The following is a 17,619-nucleotide window of genomic DNA, read 5'->3' on the forward strand; positions in this document are numbered from 1 at the left end:
TCGTTGCTGGGCGCTCTTCCAGCTTGTAGGCGCTGCAGGAAGAAACGAAGAAGGTAGCCTCTTTTCTCCATGATAGTTTTTCGACCTTCTGGTACTGATCGCCACTGTGTAGATGTGACACAAAGCTGCCATCATGTGAAAACTGTGCAAAGGCTGATGTAGACTGCGTGTACTACGACCATGTGCTCCAGGAAGAGCTTCCAAGAAGGTTCGATACTCTCGAGTACACGGAATCGAAGACTGACCCGAAATAGCTACATATCATCACTCATAGAACACCTTCAGCAAGGCAGTCCTGTGAATCAATCTTCTCGAGATCAACCGCAAAAGCCTGGAATCCAAGCAACCAACGAGTCTTTACCAGTGCGCCAACCACAGTTTGCTTTCTCTCGAGGGGCGTACCGATACGTAGGAGCTGGTTCTATCCTTCTAGATGTTCAAGACCACCAGGATGCGAGACCCCAAACATGGACCGAGCGGCAGACACATAGTTTTCCCGCTCAAGCACCACCCAGTGCAAGCTTCATGGCTCCTGAGCTTATCCGCTACCTTCTCGAAGTCTTTTTCAATTCAGTCCATCAAGTCTTTCCAGTCTTGGATCCATCTTTGCCATGGCTAAATGCGGATATGGAATTCGACAATGCACTTGTCACTACCCAGGCGTGCGTATTGGAGATGGTTTGTGGCATCGCATGCCACTGTGACGACGTTCACAGCTCTGAACTCAAGACTGTGGCGTCTGCAGCATACGCTCGTGGTTTACAACACATGAATGCCGCAACAGCCGAGCCATCGATATCTACACTCCGGGTGGGTATTTTACTTGTCCTCTATTCTCTCTTCGATCCCATTAGTGGCAACATCAGCCAACAACTCGGCTTCGTTGTTCGGTTGTTGATCGATCTTGCTGGGTCAGTCGACTCTACCCAGTCTCCGAACCTTTCGACGCTATACTACACGATTTACTGCCTCGAGAACCATGTGTGCAACGTTCTAACACGACCTACAACATTACCAGAGCCTACCACCCCTTTAACCTTTTCGTCAGAAATACCGCTCGAGTTTCTATGCTCCTTGTATCGACTCCAGTCGAGACTTCGACGCGGGACTCTAGATGCAGCTTCTTGCGACGCTGTCATGCTTATCAACGATGGTGTGCTTGAAACACTCCACCCCAACATAGTTTCAACACTATGGGAGACGCGAGTATTGCTCAGAAAAACCTCATTCGTGGCTATCAGACTGATTCAAGCATACTCTACTGATGGCTACATCGCGACTTTTGCGACGCCATATTGGGTTTACAAAGCGAGTATAATCATCATTGATGCAATCCCGACGGTTGATAACCCATCGAGAGCCAGCCTGATGCTGGCATATGGCAAGTCGGTAGCACTCTTGTCTCAGTGGTCGGAGAAATGGGCTGCAGCGGCAACTCTGCTAAAATCCTTGCAGTGTTGTCTGCAGAATCAACACGAAATGATACCGTGATGGATTGAGATCCAAGGCTTGAACTTTTACTTTTCGTTCCGCCCCTGTCTGCTGTTTCACATGGTGAGACTATGCATTGGACCACCCCACAGCCGCGGTTCGGCTCTCGAGAACCGTGGGGTATCCCACGCTCATTTGGCTGGTAACGATTATTGCCTGGGCCGCCCTCGGGCGACAGCGGGGGGCCATTTACGGCACTTATCGCTGGCTCGGCTCCACTGTTTATCTGACTGATAAGATAAGTTAGCCTATGTATCTACAAACAATCATGCAGAACATGAGTTTGAAGCGAATGCTTATGCTTGAGCCTTATTGGTTGCGCAATGGATATTGCGCCGTGAACCACAACGTGCGTGACGGAGCTCCCTAAAGATGTTCCTGATATGCACCATGCCTTTGACCTAACGATGCAATTGCAATGACATCCCAGTTGCGCGTTCGTCGTCGGGCTCGGTCGTGCGCACGATGCGCACTGCGAAAGGTCCATTGTGATGCTCTCGCATCAGGTTGCTCCCGCTGCGCCCTGGCTGGCGTTCAGTGTGTGGCAATAGATACTACTACCTCGCGACATATGCCACGAAGCATTGCCCAGTTTCTTGAAACCAAGATTGCCCACAGGGAGCGTGAAAACGGGCAGAGGCATGACCCAACGCAAGTAAGTATGCACAGTTATGAAATACCGTATAGATCTCTTTCGACATGAACTCACATGATAAAGTCATCCGCGAGCGGTGGTTTCGCGACAGCGGTGGTCGATCAGCTTGTAGCTGCTATCACTCCCCCATTTCTGGGTTTGTCTGCTACGGTACCGCTGGCTCGGTGCGTGGTGGCAGGAACACGCCTACCTTCTGCGAAGGAAACAACGGGCATCATGAACGATATCCATGAGAACCATCCTCGATCCATCATTAACCCCCAATCAACAAGCAGGCCGTTACCGTCAATACCCGTGCATGTGGCAAACTATCTCTTCAACAACTATGTCACCCGCGTGTCTCCGCAGTATCCTATCCATTACATCCCGGACCTCGTCGCTATGCATGATGCTGTTTTTCATCAAACTGGGCCAGACAGAAATTCTCGAATTCCTGTGACTCCGTATGAAGTTTATACACTAAATCTCATCATGGCAATCTCATTATCCACTGCTGCTCGTTCAAATCAAAGCCAGGCTGACTCAATTGCAAGGGGACTTTTCGAGAATGCCATGGAGCAGATGCCGGGAGTTTTAACAAATGATCTACGCGGACTTCAAGCTCTCACGTTGTTGACACAATATGCCTTTCTCAATCCCAGCGTGGCCAATTTCTGGCTTCTCACTGGCTTCATTAGTCAAGCTTGTATCGACCTTGGCCTTCACCAAGAGCTTCCAGATCATGCTGCCAAGATCTCGGTCTTAGAGCGCGATCTGCGGCGGCGAGTGTTCTGGAGCGCATGGGAGATGGAAATCGCAGTGTCTGGCGCGTTGTTACGCCCCATCAATCTTCAAAGAAGAAGCATTACAACGGAGTTTCCATCCCAGGTAGAAGACGCCGCCATCACACCAGCGGGGATTGACTCAAATGGTCGTGTCACAAAGTTCAGTTCTCACTATATTTGGCGGTATCGTGAGATAGAATGCGATATTGTCCCCATCCTCTTCCACAACGAGCCAATACCACAAGAATTCGCGACCTTGGAGGGATGGATGTCACATCAAGAACGCGCCATTCTCGACTGGAAGGCGGAAATTCATGACGGTGCAGCACGTAATACAGATCCTCTGTCCCAATCACAGTGGGATGAGATGAAACACTATTCAGGAATTGCTTGCGACTATATTCTAGTCACACTGTTCCGGCCTTGCCCGCGCATCAAAGAACCTACGGTCGAAAACTTTCTCAAGGCCTTTTCCGCAGCGGTGGGCGTTGCTGACGGCAGTTGGGAGCAAGCGAATCTGGATTTCGGAAACAGCAAATATGTTTTCCATTCTTGCTATCACTCTTTCTCTGCTGCTATAGTCTTTCTCCAAGCACTGCAGCGGATCAAGATCGAGATTGCTGCTACGTATACGTTGAAGCAAATCGAGATGAAAATCAACGCATTCTCGCGCTTCTTCGCCACTCTGGCAGAGAGATGGCCTGCAGCATCCGGCTGTCTCGAAGAATATGAGCGACTCCTTGTCCCGGCCAGGAAGGAGTTCAGCGATTATCTCGTGCAGGAGGCGCATAGGCTCTCGGATCAAGATTCCTCGATAACCCAGCTTGCCGATGGTGCAGGCATCTATTCCAACTACGATCTGGGGGAAGAGTTCACGTTCGGCACGATTTTCAACTTTCCTGCACCGGACGTCGACAGAACATTGGATTACTGTTCGTACATCCCTGTGGATTGGGATCAGGAGTTCAATTTCGCGGTAGATAAGTCAATCTGATAGGATAAAGCCGTGATTGTAAAGTCGCATGTTGATTTAAGCCTGTGCAGGCAAAAACTGTGAGCTTCAGAGCAGACCAAGCGAGTCGAATCCGGCCATTGCTGGCTGATCATCGATTGTGTTTCGTTCTTGCACCCGTTCTCGTTCTCGTGGAACGTCAAGAAATTGCGTAAGAATTCTGGATATGCCCTGGACGTGACCGACCCATTACGAGTACTGGTGTGTCACTCCCATGGCTAGAGCCTTAATTTCACTGGTCCAGATCATTGATACCAGTCCAGCGGCCCCAGATATCGGAATCAATTTCTGACCCGTCTATCTGTCCGCGGGATGAGTAAACAACAGTACTGCGCGATATGTATCCGTTACACTAGTGACCTGGTGCCTTGTCCCGTGGCTTCTCCTTCCTTGGCTCGCTCATGTCCGGTCCCGTCGGATTTTGTGTCCCAGGTTTTGGTCCGACTCGCTCTACCCCAGCTGACGAGGCGGTAAGATTCCATCGATTATTGGTGATCCACAACAGCAATCATGAGACCCTTCCGGGGATTTCGCCCAGTCGTGTGAAATGGACAAAACCTTTCCTCAACTGCACAAGTAAATAGTGGGTCCGGGAAGCACGCTGCCACATGGTTGTGCCTACACCCGTCCACGTTTGCGCGTATTCCCATGTGTGAGGGTCTTTTAAGAATGCTCGTTTCGATGGCAACATGGTCTCTTTTGAAGTCTTCCCTATACAAAACATCATCTTCAAGACTTCATAATAGCAATAGCTATCAACGTCCCACCTTTGCAGCACTTCAAGACGGGTTGACTTTGACACCTTCGCCAGCATGCCTTCCTCGAAACCCGATCTCGAGATACCTGTTATCAACTTGAGTGGCTATCTTGATGGCGATCTCGAAGCAAAGAAATCATGTGCAGAAGAACTCCGTCATGCCATGGAAGACGTCGGCTTTCTCCAGGTGGTCGGCCATTCTGTCAGTGCCGACCTTCAGAAACGCTTCATCGAGAGCATCGCGGCCTTTTTCGCACTTCCATTGGCCGAGAAGCAGAAGATCTCCGGTGAATACTCGCCTTGCAACCGTGGATATGAGCGTATAGGAGTCGAGCGCCTTGAAGAACTGGAGGATAATTCTCAGCTCGAAGTCAAAGAGGGCTTCACTGTGCGACAGGAGACGCTGCCTGGACGCTTCATGACAGGGCCTAATCAGTGGCCTGATGCAAGCCTCCCTAAGATGAGCAACTTCAGAGAGACTTATATGGAGTACTATGCTGCTGTGCATGAGTTGAGCTCAAGCATGTTTCGACTTATCGCATTGAGCTTAGATCTCGACGAGCACTACTTCGATGCTTTTGCAGCGGATCCGGATGGTGAGTCTAATATCTTGTCATTAATCTTTGCACTCCCGCCCTGACCTGATGATAGGGATTCAGCTGTGCCGCTCACATCACTACCCTCCCACGCCGAAGGGTGCGACTGATCGCGGACGAGGGATTGGAGCCCACACCGACTTTGGAGCACTAACGCTTCTCCTTCAAGACGATATTGGAGGACTAGAAGTTTTGCACAAGCCAACTGGAACGTGGCATCATGTAACACCGATCGAAGGAGCATATGTCATCAACATAGGTGACTTGATGCAACGGTGGACAAACGACAGATATCGCAGCACAATGCACAGGGTCATGTCCCCCACCTCCAACAAGCCTCGATACTCGGTTGCATTCTTCAATGACGGTGCGTTGGACACGGTGATTGAAGCTATCCCTACCTGTGTTGCACCTGGAGAGTCCCCGAAATATGGCCCGCTGAAAGTCGAGGACCATCTTATTAGGCGATATAAGCAGAGCTATTCCATGGGAGGGGCTGATATCAAGACACCGCCTACCAAGATAGAACATACCACACTCGCCCAACCGATTGCTGTCTAGACTAAATAATCTTTATGCCTGCTTGCTATGAGGAAAAGGAACACATCAAATACACTAGGTTTTTAAAGGATCATGGACTAGCCTTGAATGCTTTGAGTAGAATATGCTCTATTATAGTTATGTTTGAATCTACAAGGCTGTGAAAGGCCATAGCAAGGCTCAGAACTATGCATGCGATAATGGTCCACTTTGAACATTAAGTTATTTTTTCGACTTGGTAGTTTGCCGTTGCTGGTGGGAAGCCGCAGAATGTTCCGTCTTTGATTTTGACGTCTTCATTTTCAGCTGTCTCATAGTGTCCTTTGACCAGATCCTTCATGTATGTGTACGGACAGTCGCGAGCCCCATCGTTCACTGCCACATATCCACGGTGGCCCAGTTGGTAGAGATTGTTCTCGACACCCCATTCGCGGCGGCGTCGCCGCACTTCCTCGGGTCGAATCTCACAAGCGACGACGTGGTCAGCAGTTCCATCTCCACGCTCCAATATATTCCCTTCCGGATCAACGAACATGGCTTGGCCCATGCTTCGCCATGTAGAATCGGCTCCTGCCAACGCCACACTGACCGTATACATGAGGTTGGTAAAGGCGTTGGCACGATTGGTGATTTCCCAGCTACTTTTGATGGGCGAGGTGTATCCTGCCGTGCGTAAAAGCAGCTCGGCTCCAAGATATGCAGCCTCGCGCGCCATTTCGGGGAACATGCCATCGTGGCAGATGATCAGAGACATTTTCATACCACCAGGCCCAGTAAAGACCGATAGTCCTTGGTTGCCAGGATACCAGGGCTCTACGGGCACCCAAGGGTGTACCTTCCGGTAGTAATTGACTAGGTTGCCGCTCGAGTCGAAGGTAATGCCTATATTCCACGGCATTGCATTCTCTGAGCGCTCGTTCTTCTCCATGATGCTGAAGACGCCCCAGACTTGCTCTTCGGCGCATACATTTCGGAATGCTGCCACTTCTGGTCCATCAAGGGTGCACATGATACTCTGGTCTGTTGACATCGACAAGCCATGGATGCAATACTCCGGGAAAAGCACCAGGTCGACGGCAGGATATTCCCGTTTCGCACGACGAACTAGGTTACAGACATGGTTTGTGGCCTTCGAAAGGTCTTCGGGAGTGTCGACGCGGAACAGCTGCGATTGGATGGCGGCAACGACAATACCGCCAGAGGTCTTGTTCAACCCGCTGAGTCCGCTCATCGTGAAGAATGGAGTTGGACCAGAGGACTGTGCCGGTGCTCCGAGTAATACAACTGAAGCTGGTCTGTCGGTGCAAACATGTCGTCAGACATTTGAGCGACTCCAATCAGTTTCTCGGCGTTTCTCAGCAGTCCAAGGGATGTTCACTACCCCATCCCCATATCTGGAGGTTGAGTTAGGTGGAGTCAGTATCGAGCGCCTATCAACGCCTCCACAGTTTAGTGCGTGCCCACACCCGAACTTGCCCGCGCGCAGCCCCGTAGATTAGATAGACTTCATTTATTGGTCACAATTGGAAAGTTCGTCAAGAGATCATCGGCCTCCCAACCAGTGACAGGGCGGGCAAGCGAACGACGCAGGTTCGAGCCTTTGAACTCGACGGAACTGAGCGCAACCAGTGCATTTTGAAGGGAGTCCGTAAATGTAATTGCTAAAGTACTATAAGATATCTGACCACTTTTTGCGGATCAGACTCTACGAGGCAACATCAACCATCAGTGCAGGCAGGCAGTCAAAAGCCAAAGGCAGCACAATACTTAAGACACCAACAATGAATAGTTTTGAGGCAGTTTCCCGCTCAAAGTCCAACTCAGAAATTGGGGAGAAGATGGCGTCGGTGGTCGGAAAGCAGTTGAACTCTGAAGAGGACGTCCGAGTCGGCGACATGGATGACGACGGAGAAGTATTCAAGGCAAATACGGAGAAGGCGAAGTTTCGTGCTTTAGGAACGTGAGTTATGCCAGAAAAGCATCCCTTGAAGCCTGGTCTGTGGAAGTATGTGCTAACAGTAAGGCTTTCATGAAGGCTTCGCACCACCGTCGTCCTCGTCAAGCTCTGTTTCGCAACCGGCGTTCTTTCTATTCCCGCTGCTCTGGGCGTGGTTGGATATGGACCGGGTCTGGTGCTCCTCGCCCTGTGGAGCGGTCTGACGATGTGTGAGTTCACAAGAATGGCCCGAGCTTTGAGATATGGGGTCTAAAAAGTTGCAATTACAGATTACTCCTACGTGATGTACCAGTTTCGAATGAAATACCGTGGTGTTCACAATATTGTGGATGCCGCCATGTTGGTGGGCGGGCCTATCGCGCGTGAAGTCACATCTGTGCTCTTCCTGCTGACCTGGATGTGAGTCAAGTTGGATTTTTAAGCCTCGTTGACTCGATGCTAAAGACCGCTGAACTGACGCTTGTGCATACAATCAGCCTTGCAACGGGCTCAGGGTTCATCGGCCTTTCTCAAGGCCTGAAAATCCTTGCCAACGGCAAAGGTTGTACTATCCTTTGGACACTAGTGGCCGCTGTCGCTACTGGCCTGCTATCCAGTATCAGAACGCTCGGCAAATTGGCCATATTGACCTGGATTGGCTTCGCCAGCATCTTCACCGCTGTATTTATCATCGTGTAAGGGACCCAGGATTCTGTTGCCTGACAAGATCCACTAATATTTGTGCTGCTGGTAGTGTTGGCGTTACAGTTGTTGACAGACCAGCTGCAGCTCCCCCCACCGGTCCGTATGACCTTGGTGTTATAGCTGTTGGCAGTCCTGGCTTCGTTGCAGGCTTGGTTGCGGCTCTCAATCTTTTTTGTAAGTGCTCATTCGCATCAGGCACGATCTAGTTAGATCCGAGCTGACCGGAATAATGCAGCTGGATTTGGCTCCACCTCCACATTCATGCCTGTTATCGCCGAAATGAAAGTACCGAAGAAGTTTCCCAAGGCTCTTCTCATCTCTCAGGGTTTTTTGGTGGTTTGCTACATGACTTTTGGAATAGTGATCTATATGTGAGTGCATCTTCCTTGCCTGCAAGATGCCAGAAAGCTGACATACGATATTAACTAGCTATTGTGGACAATACATTGCCAGTCCATCTTTGGCCAGTGCGGGAGGTACTCTGGAGAAGGTCGCCTATGGCGTCTCCATCCCTGGCTTCATGATGACCTCAACTTTATGGGTCCATGTGGCCGCAAAATTTGTAAGTGCAATCGCTAGTGAGCCAACAGAGGACCAAAGGAGCTGACCACGTCTATTCCGTAGCTTCTTGTTCGTATTTTGCGCGACTCGAATCACCTCCAAAGCAACAGCGTCACACATTGGGCAACTTGGCTGTAAGTTGTGTCCTTTCGAGGCTTGTGCTCCAATCTCGACGAGAATCGCGCTATTGTTGGTTCAATGTTAATCATGGCTCATACAGGTCGTCGACAATTGGACTCACCATTTTGTCTTTTCTCCTTGCAGAAGCTATTCCCTTCTTCAACTACATCCTCGGCTTTATTGGCTCGATTTGCTGTTCTCCCACCTGTGTAAGTGCCTCGCCATAATTCCGCTGGCGCCATTTGAGAGACAATCGTGAGCCTGCTGACAAATACAACATAGCTGGTGATTCCTGCGATCATGGGTCTCTACATGCACCGCGACAGCTACCGATCTAATAAGCGAATAATGGCTCTTTGTGCATTCCACTGCATCGTGGTGGTAGGGGGCTCCTTCATGGCGATCGCAGGTACTTACACCACCATTCAAAGTATCGTAGACGCCTATGCCGTAAATGGCGTGAAACGGGCCTTTACCTGCTCATAGGATGTGTTTAATCCAGTGAGTTGCCGGAAACTATGTGCTTTGTCCGGATAGATTGGCCAAAAGACCGCATGCTTGGGATAATAAGTTGTAATAAACTGGTGAGAACAACATCTTTTTGGTCTTGGAGTACAAGAAGAAGCCAGACGTGGAATTCAGGCGATATTCCTGGAGTTCTTGTTGATGTTCAACAGCAGGTGGGGATAACGAGATGGAACCCTTGTATAGATGGAAGCAGGGCAAGGCTCCACAAGCTCTCCGCCATGCTTCGAACACCATCCTCACCTGGCCTTTGAGTTTTTTTATGGAGTACCTTTATTCACAAGACTTACTAAGCTTTTTAAGACTGTTATCGTAATTACTCTGATACTCTGCTCAGTCACCCTCAACTAAACGATCTGTCAAAGCTCTGATTAAGAAGAGCATCGATCTTGGGTTTGGCAAGCAAGCTTTTTCGTTCAGGAGTTATCCCTTGAGCCGGCATGTGGGTTTCCTCGGGCCCTAGCGCCTTCGTAGCCCTCTTACTTCACACGCGAATAGCTTTTTCTATAGATATCTAGGCGTCTCAGAAATCAGGGTAGATTAGACTAGCCTTAAAGCCGTAGATATCTAAGTAATCTACCGAATGTAGAGGAGTGCCTTAGTTCTTATAGTAAGGGTATTTCATATAAGGCTATTAGATGATTTTAAGAAAGTAAAGGCTATAATTTAGGCGGTTCAATTATGATGGAAAAAGAGAAGCGATAAAGTGAAATGTTCTATTTACTGGGTCAACAGTAATCAGTTTAACGCTTCATAATACCTAACAAATTGGATCTACGAGCTGGTTTCATAATGGTAGATCGTCCTGTAAATCGAGACACCAGCCTGTGGGAGTAAGGGAAACTAGCTAGAATCACGGGAATGCGCGGGCTCTCTCCCTCAAAGCATCTATACGGCAGACGACCGAGAGAATAAAAAGTATCCGCGGCTTTTAGGCGAGTCTAACAGAACTGTCAGAAGATTTCCGTTTCTCGTTGCCTTCTAGAACCCACACGTAGTGTTGCACACTTTCTGCCTTTTCAAGTGGTCTTAAATGCTCTTTTCCGTGGTGCAAGATGCAGAATTCATTAACTGGATCATCGACATGTGCAGTGAACTGATCACTGGGATCTCTAACGAAGCACAACACAGCAGAAAAGTTAGTTGAGATTGATCGGAAATATAAAGTTCCTAAACATACTCAAACCCGCAGCCACACTAAAGCACCCACCACAGATCCAAACATTCCGAAAAGCAATTGTGTAAGCGTCTAGCATACCTTCTAGCCCGGCCTGCACGATTACTGGTGTAACTCCTGTAATCTTCGACAGAAATTCTTCGTTCTTGGTGCTGAGAGCCATAACAAATTCTTCCTGACTAGCCTTTGGCAGTCCCAAGGAAATAACAGCAGCCAGTATCTTTGGCACAAGGTTTTACGCACTGTCGAATTGAATAAGGCATTGAAAATAGCCAGACCAACAGATGCGCCAAGAGCTCTAGTGGCAATGACCAAGCCAGTCCCGGTTGATATCAGTCGCGGGGGAATCGAAAGTTGAGCGGCAACAATGAGAGGACTCAGTGACAGCGCGAGCCCCATGCCAATGAATATGTTGTAGCCCTAGAGGTTTGCGATAGGTGTTGAAGCTGTTGCTGTTGCCATGAGGACGAAGTAGACTATAAAGCACCCAAACGCGAGTACCGCAGGCGGTCGAACCTTCTTTGTCCGGGAGCAGTACATTCCTGTAAGAATCGTGGTTACGATTGAGGCATAATAGACAATGCTATAGATAAGTCCCGACGTGAAGAGATTCTGTCCGTAGAGGAAGCTGCATTGGAAGCCAGAATAGTTGGCTACGGCAATGTAAGAGAGAGACGCGACAAAAACTCCTGCTTGCGCAATGGCCAAATTGCGAGATGTATAGAGATCGTGGTCGAACAGCCCGTGCTTTTTGTAGAAAACCGCATAACCCCCCAGAGCAATGGCGCTGGCTACACCGACAAGAAACGGTGCCAGGACACGAGCACTGGTCCACGGGTATGGATTGTTGGTGTAACCTATGCCGACACAGAATGTCAATAGAGAGATCACCACGAGGATAATAGCAGGAAGATCCAAGTCGCGTAAATTTGCGGAAAGGCTCAATCTCTGCTCTTGTCGCACTTATGGCCGATAGAAGATGGCCAGTAGTAAGGCAGCGATTAAATATATACCTGCCAGCAGGTAGAAATAACCACGCTATCCCGACGGGTTCGTTTTGACCATAGCACCAGCAACATATAGACCAAAGATAGCACCAATCCCCGCTGCGAGAATAACAGCAGTCTGCGCCATGTAGCCAAAGATGATGGCCTGAAGATAACAAGGTGAGCTGCTTTGTTTCCCTGTATTGGAGCACGCATAAAAACTTACAATCACGGTGAGCACAGAGATAGCAGTGACCTTTTCATCCTCTTTGGAGTGATCCATGACAGGTTCAGGAGTGCCAGTGGCTGCTCCCAACCCTTCGATCTGAGCATGGTCAATCTCACTTTTCTCAGACATGTTTGATGCTTAAAGGTTAGATATCTGTACCGAGTCCACTGCGGTGTTGACTGAGTCAGTGCTCATCTCGCCTATCTGTAGAACTTGCGAGGTGGATAGGTCCTTTTTATGTCTTTCTCTGCCTCCATGACCAGGGTAGCCACATCCCTAAGTCAGTGATTCTCGGATAACAAGGGATAACAAGCGAACCGCTGATTAAGTGTGGAGCAGAACCTTGTGCTCACCATGCTGGGCCTGGAGCTCCAGCATTGCCCCCATCTTCCCCAGATCAGGGGGCCTACCTAATCCTAGCGCCAAAGTTCGGGAAAACGAGACAACGCCGAAAGGCAAATGTCCTGGTGTGGACCAAATCCAGATTGGACATGCCGAATCAAGGGCGTTTTTGTTTTGCAAGCCTTCAGTGGGAAATTGGAGCATAACAAACAATCCAAGAGCTCGTCAAACTTAACGCAGCTGTCGCTCCCCGGACCGGATACCGATCGAAGGAAGGCTTGATGAGTGACTGTCTGCAAGGGATCTTCAACATTGTTTGAACAGATAATCTGACTTCTCTCGAGGATGAAATTCGTCGAAAACCTTCAAACAGCTGCAACAGGCCCGGATCATCCGCCCTATTCAGGCCAGAACATCTCCGCTCGCTCTGAATCGATCGTTCATCATGACTCCGAAGGTTGTCATTAATGGCACCACCAAGCCGCCTGGAAAACCACACCCAAGCCCCACCTTCTTTGCGCATGCTGTTCTCCGTACTACCATGGACCATTACGAGGAAATGAGTCAGTGGTATATTGACTTATTAGGGGCAGAGGTTGTCCATAAGACTGCCAACATAACGTTTCTACGTTATGATGAAGAACATCACCGTATCGCCATTTTTGCGAGCCCGGAGCATGTTCCAAATCAAAAGGTGGACTGAACGCAGAAGTCGATCATTTAGCCTTTACTTATTCCACTCTCACAGAGTTGGCACAAGTCTATACATCCCTCCATTCAAAAGCTTGGGAGCCGGTCTGGACTATCAATCATGGACCGACGACAAGCATTTACTACGGCGATCCTGACGGCAACAAAATCGAACTTCAGGTAGATAACTTTGATACTAAGGAGAAGCGGACGCATTTATGAAGGGGCCATTATTCAGCACGAATCCCATTGGCACAGAAATTGACGCTGATGCATGGGCTGCGGAGATACTGGCCAAGGTTGGTCCGAACGGCGACGAAGGTTTGGACAGCGAGAAGGTCAAAAGATCAAGAAAAGGCGAGAAATTGGCGCGCGCTATAGCTTGCCCGACAATACTGTCTAGATATTGCCGTCGTTGACCCTCCGCAGAATCGCAGTCTCTGGTAGGAGGTGAAAAGAGTATTACCCCGTGGATGAATGACTATCCTCTGGTGGAAGATATGGAAGATAGGTGGACAAGGCTGGTAATGCAGCAGTGAGACCAGCAATGCAACAGCTAGGGTTAAAGTCTTGCTCCCCGGACCTAAGAGAGATGGGCTTTGACCTTCAGTGTTTCATCACTTTTCTGTGCCTCAAATTGAATGCGAATCCAACTTTATTCTCTCTTGACTTTCGTCTTACTCTGAAATTAAGAACCAAACTAGAGCCGACTACGCTGCTGTTGGATAAGTCGTGCATCTTCTTTTGCCATTCTTTAACAACCCTTCGCATGATTTTGCCACTTAGAAGCCTCGGAATTGCTTCCTTGAACTGTATTCCGCCTCTCAATTGCTTGTGTTTAGCCACCTTTTGGGCCACATAACTCAAGATATCCTCCTCTGTCAAACCTTGGCCGAGGGCATCAGGATGCGCCACAACATAGCCTCGAGGATATTCATTTCCATCAACCGACAGTCCCACTACAGCCGCATCCACAATTAGGTCGTGCTGAAGTAGGACGGCTTCAAGCTCTGCGGGTGCCACTTGCGACCCATTGACCTTGATCAGCTCTTTCTTCCGATCCACGATCCACCATAGGTCGTCCTTGACAATAACTATATCGCCAGTTTTGAGCCAACCCCCAGCAGCATAACTGTCATTCGTTGCCTTTCTATTTTTCCAGTAGCCCAGCATCATCTGAGGGCCACGTATCCAAAGCTCTCCGGGGCCTGTTTCAATCTCCTGGGCCCTCTCATCCACGATCATGGCTTGTGTATTTGGAAGTAGGTAACCTATACTGTTATGATTGTAGATCCTGTTGATAGGTAGCTTTGTGCCGACACAAGTAGTTTCCGTCGTCCCCCAGCCGCGGGAGATGCAAAACCCAAATCGCTTTATTAGGTCGGACTGTAGTTCTAGCGATATCGGAGCTGCGCCCACCATGACATTTTTCAGGCTACTTAAATCGAACTTCATAGTATCGGGGGTGCTAGCAATCAAGGCCATTACGGGGGACACCGTTTGTATCGTAGTGATCTTGAATTTCTGGATGTATTCAAGAAACGTAGTAAGGGCGAACTTTTCCAGGATGTAGACGGGAATCCCCAGCCGGCAAGCGATATTAATAGTGTATAGTTGAGAGAAAGCATGATAGAGAGGCAGACCAGCAAGCCACTTTTCATTATCTCCGATCTGTGTTTCTGGCGCCGTATCGAACATCCCACGAAGTACTTGAGATGCATTTGATACGAGGTTATAGTGGCTGGTGCACACCCCCTTGGGTAATCCTGTTGTTCCACTGGAGAAATTAATAGTTGCTATCTGTATCTCAGCCTGATTGCCGAGCTCATCCCAATCCCAGGAAGCAGCGTCCTGGTTTGAAGCAAGGAGTGTTCTCCAGTCTCGAACACCGTCTTGCTCAGCACAGGTATATGCCGAGAAAAGAAACGTCCTCGCCTTTGGTACTCCAAGTTTTTTAGCTGCGGCCATTGCAGTTTTAAAGAGGCTCGGGTGGACCAGGATCACCGCGGGCTTAACGATCAACATCTGATAAGCAAGTTCGTCAGCGGTGTATGCTGAGTTAGCACCAGTGTAATATCTTTTAGAACCCGCGGCTCCGAGATATATCACCGGTACATAGAGGTGGTTGGGGGTGAACTCCATAATGGCAGTATTCTCCCCAATTCCCAGGTTGTCCAGTCCCAGAGCAAACTTCTTCACCCAGAGCAACAGATCAGCTGGCGATAAGCTATTTCTGGGGAACTTGGCATCAATCCAGAGTGGTGTCAAAGAAGGATCCTTCCCTGTCGGGAATAAATATGATAGAATATTGCATTTTGGGATGTTGATATCGTCGTATGGCGATTTGGAAATCATCTCTTTTACGTCTCGGCACAGGAGTAGTAATTAAGAATCTTCACGTATGATTTTCGTGATAGAGCGGCTTCAATGTTTTGGAACTTTTGTCGAAAATTGACATCTTCCAGATGGGGAGCCTTCCTTACGAAGGACTGCTATCGTCGACGAGGAAGTTCGGGAATTGGCCCCTTCACGCTGACACGGAAACAAATTTCAAGCAATGCACCATGGGTGGCACCCTGCAGCCGGAATTCGGTGTTGTCTGGGAGCCCGGAAATATAGAGGAATTTTTCGGGCTCGGTGCGCGATTTGAGCTCCGTGTCAATCCTTTCATTGTTCTGAATAACTTAGCACCGATCACTCGGACCCATTTACATTATTCTCATCTCAAATATGAAATGGTGACTATGACTGCATATTTCGCTCTGTGCGGTAGTTAAGTTCGTTCATGCTTTCAGCAAGCTCTTCAGCGCATAATATGATGATTATCATATTCCTAAGGGGTTTTGGGTTTTGGCAATCAGTGGGGACTGCATCGAAACCGGAGGATATATCCCGATGGAAAGCAATTCAATCCTGAGCGATGGTTATGTCCAAAGCCCACAGCCACGTAGAAGACACCCGATGAGGATCAACCGACGATCAGGCATTATCAGCCTTTGGCTTTGGCCGCTACATCTGTCCTGGTTATGAACTGGTCGCACATGCATTATTCATCCGAATTGCTTTCTTTGCATGGGCATGTCGCATTTACAGAAAGGTTATTGACGCAGAGGAAGTTCCCGTGCAGTTCTACGACTATTCGCACAGAGGAAATATCTTTCCAAATCCGGTTGTATTTGACGTCAGCCCTTATGACGATAGTATGGTCGCTATGGTGGAAAAAGCTTGGAAGGCGGCCTTCGTTCACGGCGTTTGAATGGATGAGCTGTGGAATGAAAATATGAAATGAAAGTCTGTCCAGTTGTATTTAACATGGCACACAATACACACAAGGAACTCTGTGTGGAACGTTAGAAGTCAGGGCAAAATCTCAAATTTCTGTGGACTGGGGTTCGTAGCTGATATGATCCTCTGCTGGCCAGGTAAGGCTTCCAGCAATGCAGCAGAAATTGAAGGGCGCAAGCAGTAAGTCAATCGAACTAATGGCTAGCAGTGACTTCGGAGATCTCGATTTTCCCGGACTCTGGGCCCGTAACTTTTACCCACAAGTGCGTCCCATGGAGTCACTGGATCTTTTCCAGCCTAGGGGGCAAATTTGGTCCAACTACATAGAGCTGCGTCGAGTGACCACATCACTCCCATTAAAGGATGGCCGCTTTGACCTCACACGTATCTCAAGCTGGCAAGAGTTCAAACCACGGCCTCTTTCGCTCGACCTGTAGCTCATTGTGATTGAGTTTCGCGAGAGCAGGCGCTAGACTATATTGGAACTTCTACGCTTTCATCTATGATTTTGTAGTGATATCTCGGCGCAGTCATACTTCGACTTCACTGTTTGCTCGGATCCAACTCGTGTAATGCGAGTGAGGTTTTGGTCCCGGCTCCCAGTCCCCGTTTCAAGTTAGCATTGTCAACTGCAAAAATTATTGTGGCAAGCTGGAGTCCAATAAGCAGACAAGGGATTGTCAGGATCGTAGCTCTGGCGAATGATTGATTTGCAGGCGACGAAACTTGTCGGGCACAATGAATCTCGCCGGCCGGAAGACCAAGTTCTAAGCCGCTTCGAGGGAGACTCGGTACTTTTGAAGGGAGAATACAGCAGACCTAGTGAGTATGCTAGTTCCACGCCTAAGCAAGGAATAACGGCAGTCCCCTCCACTTATAGGGCTGTCGTTTCTCAAGGCACGCCCGTTGATCGATCGCCTTGATTCTGAATTTTCGCCATGCCAGAGGATTGGGTCTGCGCGCTTGCCCTCGGAGATTTCTGCTAATTAGCCAGCCGGCCTTTGAGCATTAAGGGCACTATGGAACGGACAGAGGAATGACTCACTTCAAATTTACAACAATCTCGAGACGAGCATATATATATTGGCACAATTGATCGAGCCCGCCCGAGTCGGCACCGGTTCTACCATCACAATCGTTATAACTACCACATAAGGTCTTCCAAGCCACGGGAATTTCGTCCGCGGAGTCTCACCGCATAAGTACGAACTATCACTTCGTATCAGAACCGAAGGGTAGTGCCATAAT

General features: G+C 48.9%; 8 protein-coding genes across 8 annotated transcripts; 5 read left to right on the top strand and 3 right to left on the bottom strand.

Annotated features, from left to right (window-relative positions):
• Positions 1–180: 180 nt before the first annotated feature.
• A1O9_09528 (uncharacterized protein) lies at positions 181–1,491 on the top strand (the record flags this gene model as incomplete). The annotated part of the gene is made up of 1 exon (XM_013401498.1): positions 181–1,491. The coding sequence occupies one exon, from the start codon at positions 181–183 to the stop codon at positions 1,489–1,491; it is 1,311 nt and encodes a 436-aa protein (XP_013256952.1).
• Positions 1,492–2,200: 709 nt separating this feature from the next.
• On the top strand, positions 2,201–3,904 carry A1O9_09529 (uncharacterized protein; the record flags this gene model as incomplete). The annotated part of the gene is made up of 1 exon (XM_013401499.1): positions 2,201–3,904. One exon carries the CDS (start codon positions 2,201–2,203, stop codon positions 3,902–3,904), a length of 1,704 nt encoding a protein of 567 aa, XP_013256953.1.
• An 830-nt stretch (positions 3,905–4,734) lies between these two features.
• Positions 4,735–5,836, top strand: A1O9_09530 (uncharacterized protein; the record flags this gene model as incomplete). Its single annotated transcript, XM_013401500.1, has 2 exons — positions 4,735–5,275; positions 5,331–5,836. 2 exons carry the CDS (start codon positions 4,735–4,737, stop codon positions 5,834–5,836), a joined length of 1,047 nt encoding a protein of 348 aa, XP_013256954.1.
• A 196-nt stretch (positions 5,837–6,032) lies between these two features.
• On the bottom strand, positions 6,033–7,046 carry A1O9_09531 (formamidase; the record flags this gene model as incomplete). The annotated part of the gene is made up of 1 exon (XM_013401501.1): positions 6,033–7,046. The coding sequence occupies one exon, from the start codon at positions 7,044–7,046 to the stop codon at positions 6,033–6,035; it is 1,014 nt and encodes a 337-aa protein (XP_013256955.1).
• A 550-nt stretch (positions 7,047–7,596) lies between these two features.
• On the top strand, positions 7,597–9,623 carry A1O9_09532 (uncharacterized protein; the record flags this gene model as incomplete). The annotated part of the gene is made up of 10 exons (XM_013401502.1): positions 7,597–7,775; positions 7,851–7,981; positions 8,042–8,171; positions 8,249–8,446; positions 8,506–8,630; positions 8,692–8,827; positions 8,886–9,018; positions 9,081–9,151; positions 9,238–9,346; positions 9,420–9,623. The coding sequence occupies 10 exons, from the start codon at positions 7,597–7,599 to the stop codon at positions 9,621–9,623; spliced, it is 1,416 nt and encodes a 471-aa protein (XP_013256956.1).
• A 1,636-nt stretch (positions 9,624–11,259) lies between these two features.
• On the bottom strand, positions 11,260–12,183 carry A1O9_09533 (uncharacterized protein; the record flags this gene model as incomplete). Its single annotated transcript, XM_013401503.1, has 2 exons — positions 11,260–11,801; positions 11,910–12,183. 2 exons carry the CDS (start codon positions 12,181–12,183, stop codon positions 11,260–11,262), a joined length of 816 nt encoding a protein of 271 aa, XP_013256957.1.
• Positions 12,184–12,841: 658 nt separating this feature from the next.
• Positions 12,842–13,099, top strand: A1O9_09534 (uncharacterized protein; the record flags this gene model as incomplete). The annotated part of the gene is made up of 1 exon (XM_013401504.1): positions 12,842–13,099. The coding sequence occupies one exon, from the start codon at positions 12,842–12,844 to the stop codon at positions 13,097–13,099; it is 258 nt and encodes an 85-aa protein (XP_013256958.1).
• A 593-nt stretch (positions 13,100–13,692) lies between these two features.
• A1O9_09535 (uncharacterized protein) lies at positions 13,693–15,441 on the bottom strand (the record flags this gene model as incomplete). Its single annotated transcript, XM_013401505.1, has 1 exon — positions 13,693–15,441. The coding sequence occupies one exon, from the start codon at positions 15,439–15,441 to the stop codon at positions 13,693–13,695; it is 1,749 nt and encodes a 582-aa protein (XP_013256959.1).
• Positions 15,442–17,619: the final 2,178 nt, after the last annotated feature.

This window comes from Exophiala aquamarina (assembly GCF_000709125.1).
Source record: "Exophiala aquamarina CBS 119918 chromosome Unknown aczIA-supercont1.10, whole genome shotgun sequence".
Lineage (NCBI taxonomy): Eukaryota > Fungi > Ascomycota > Eurotiomycetes > Chaetothyriales > Herpotrichiellaceae > Exophiala > Exophiala aquamarina.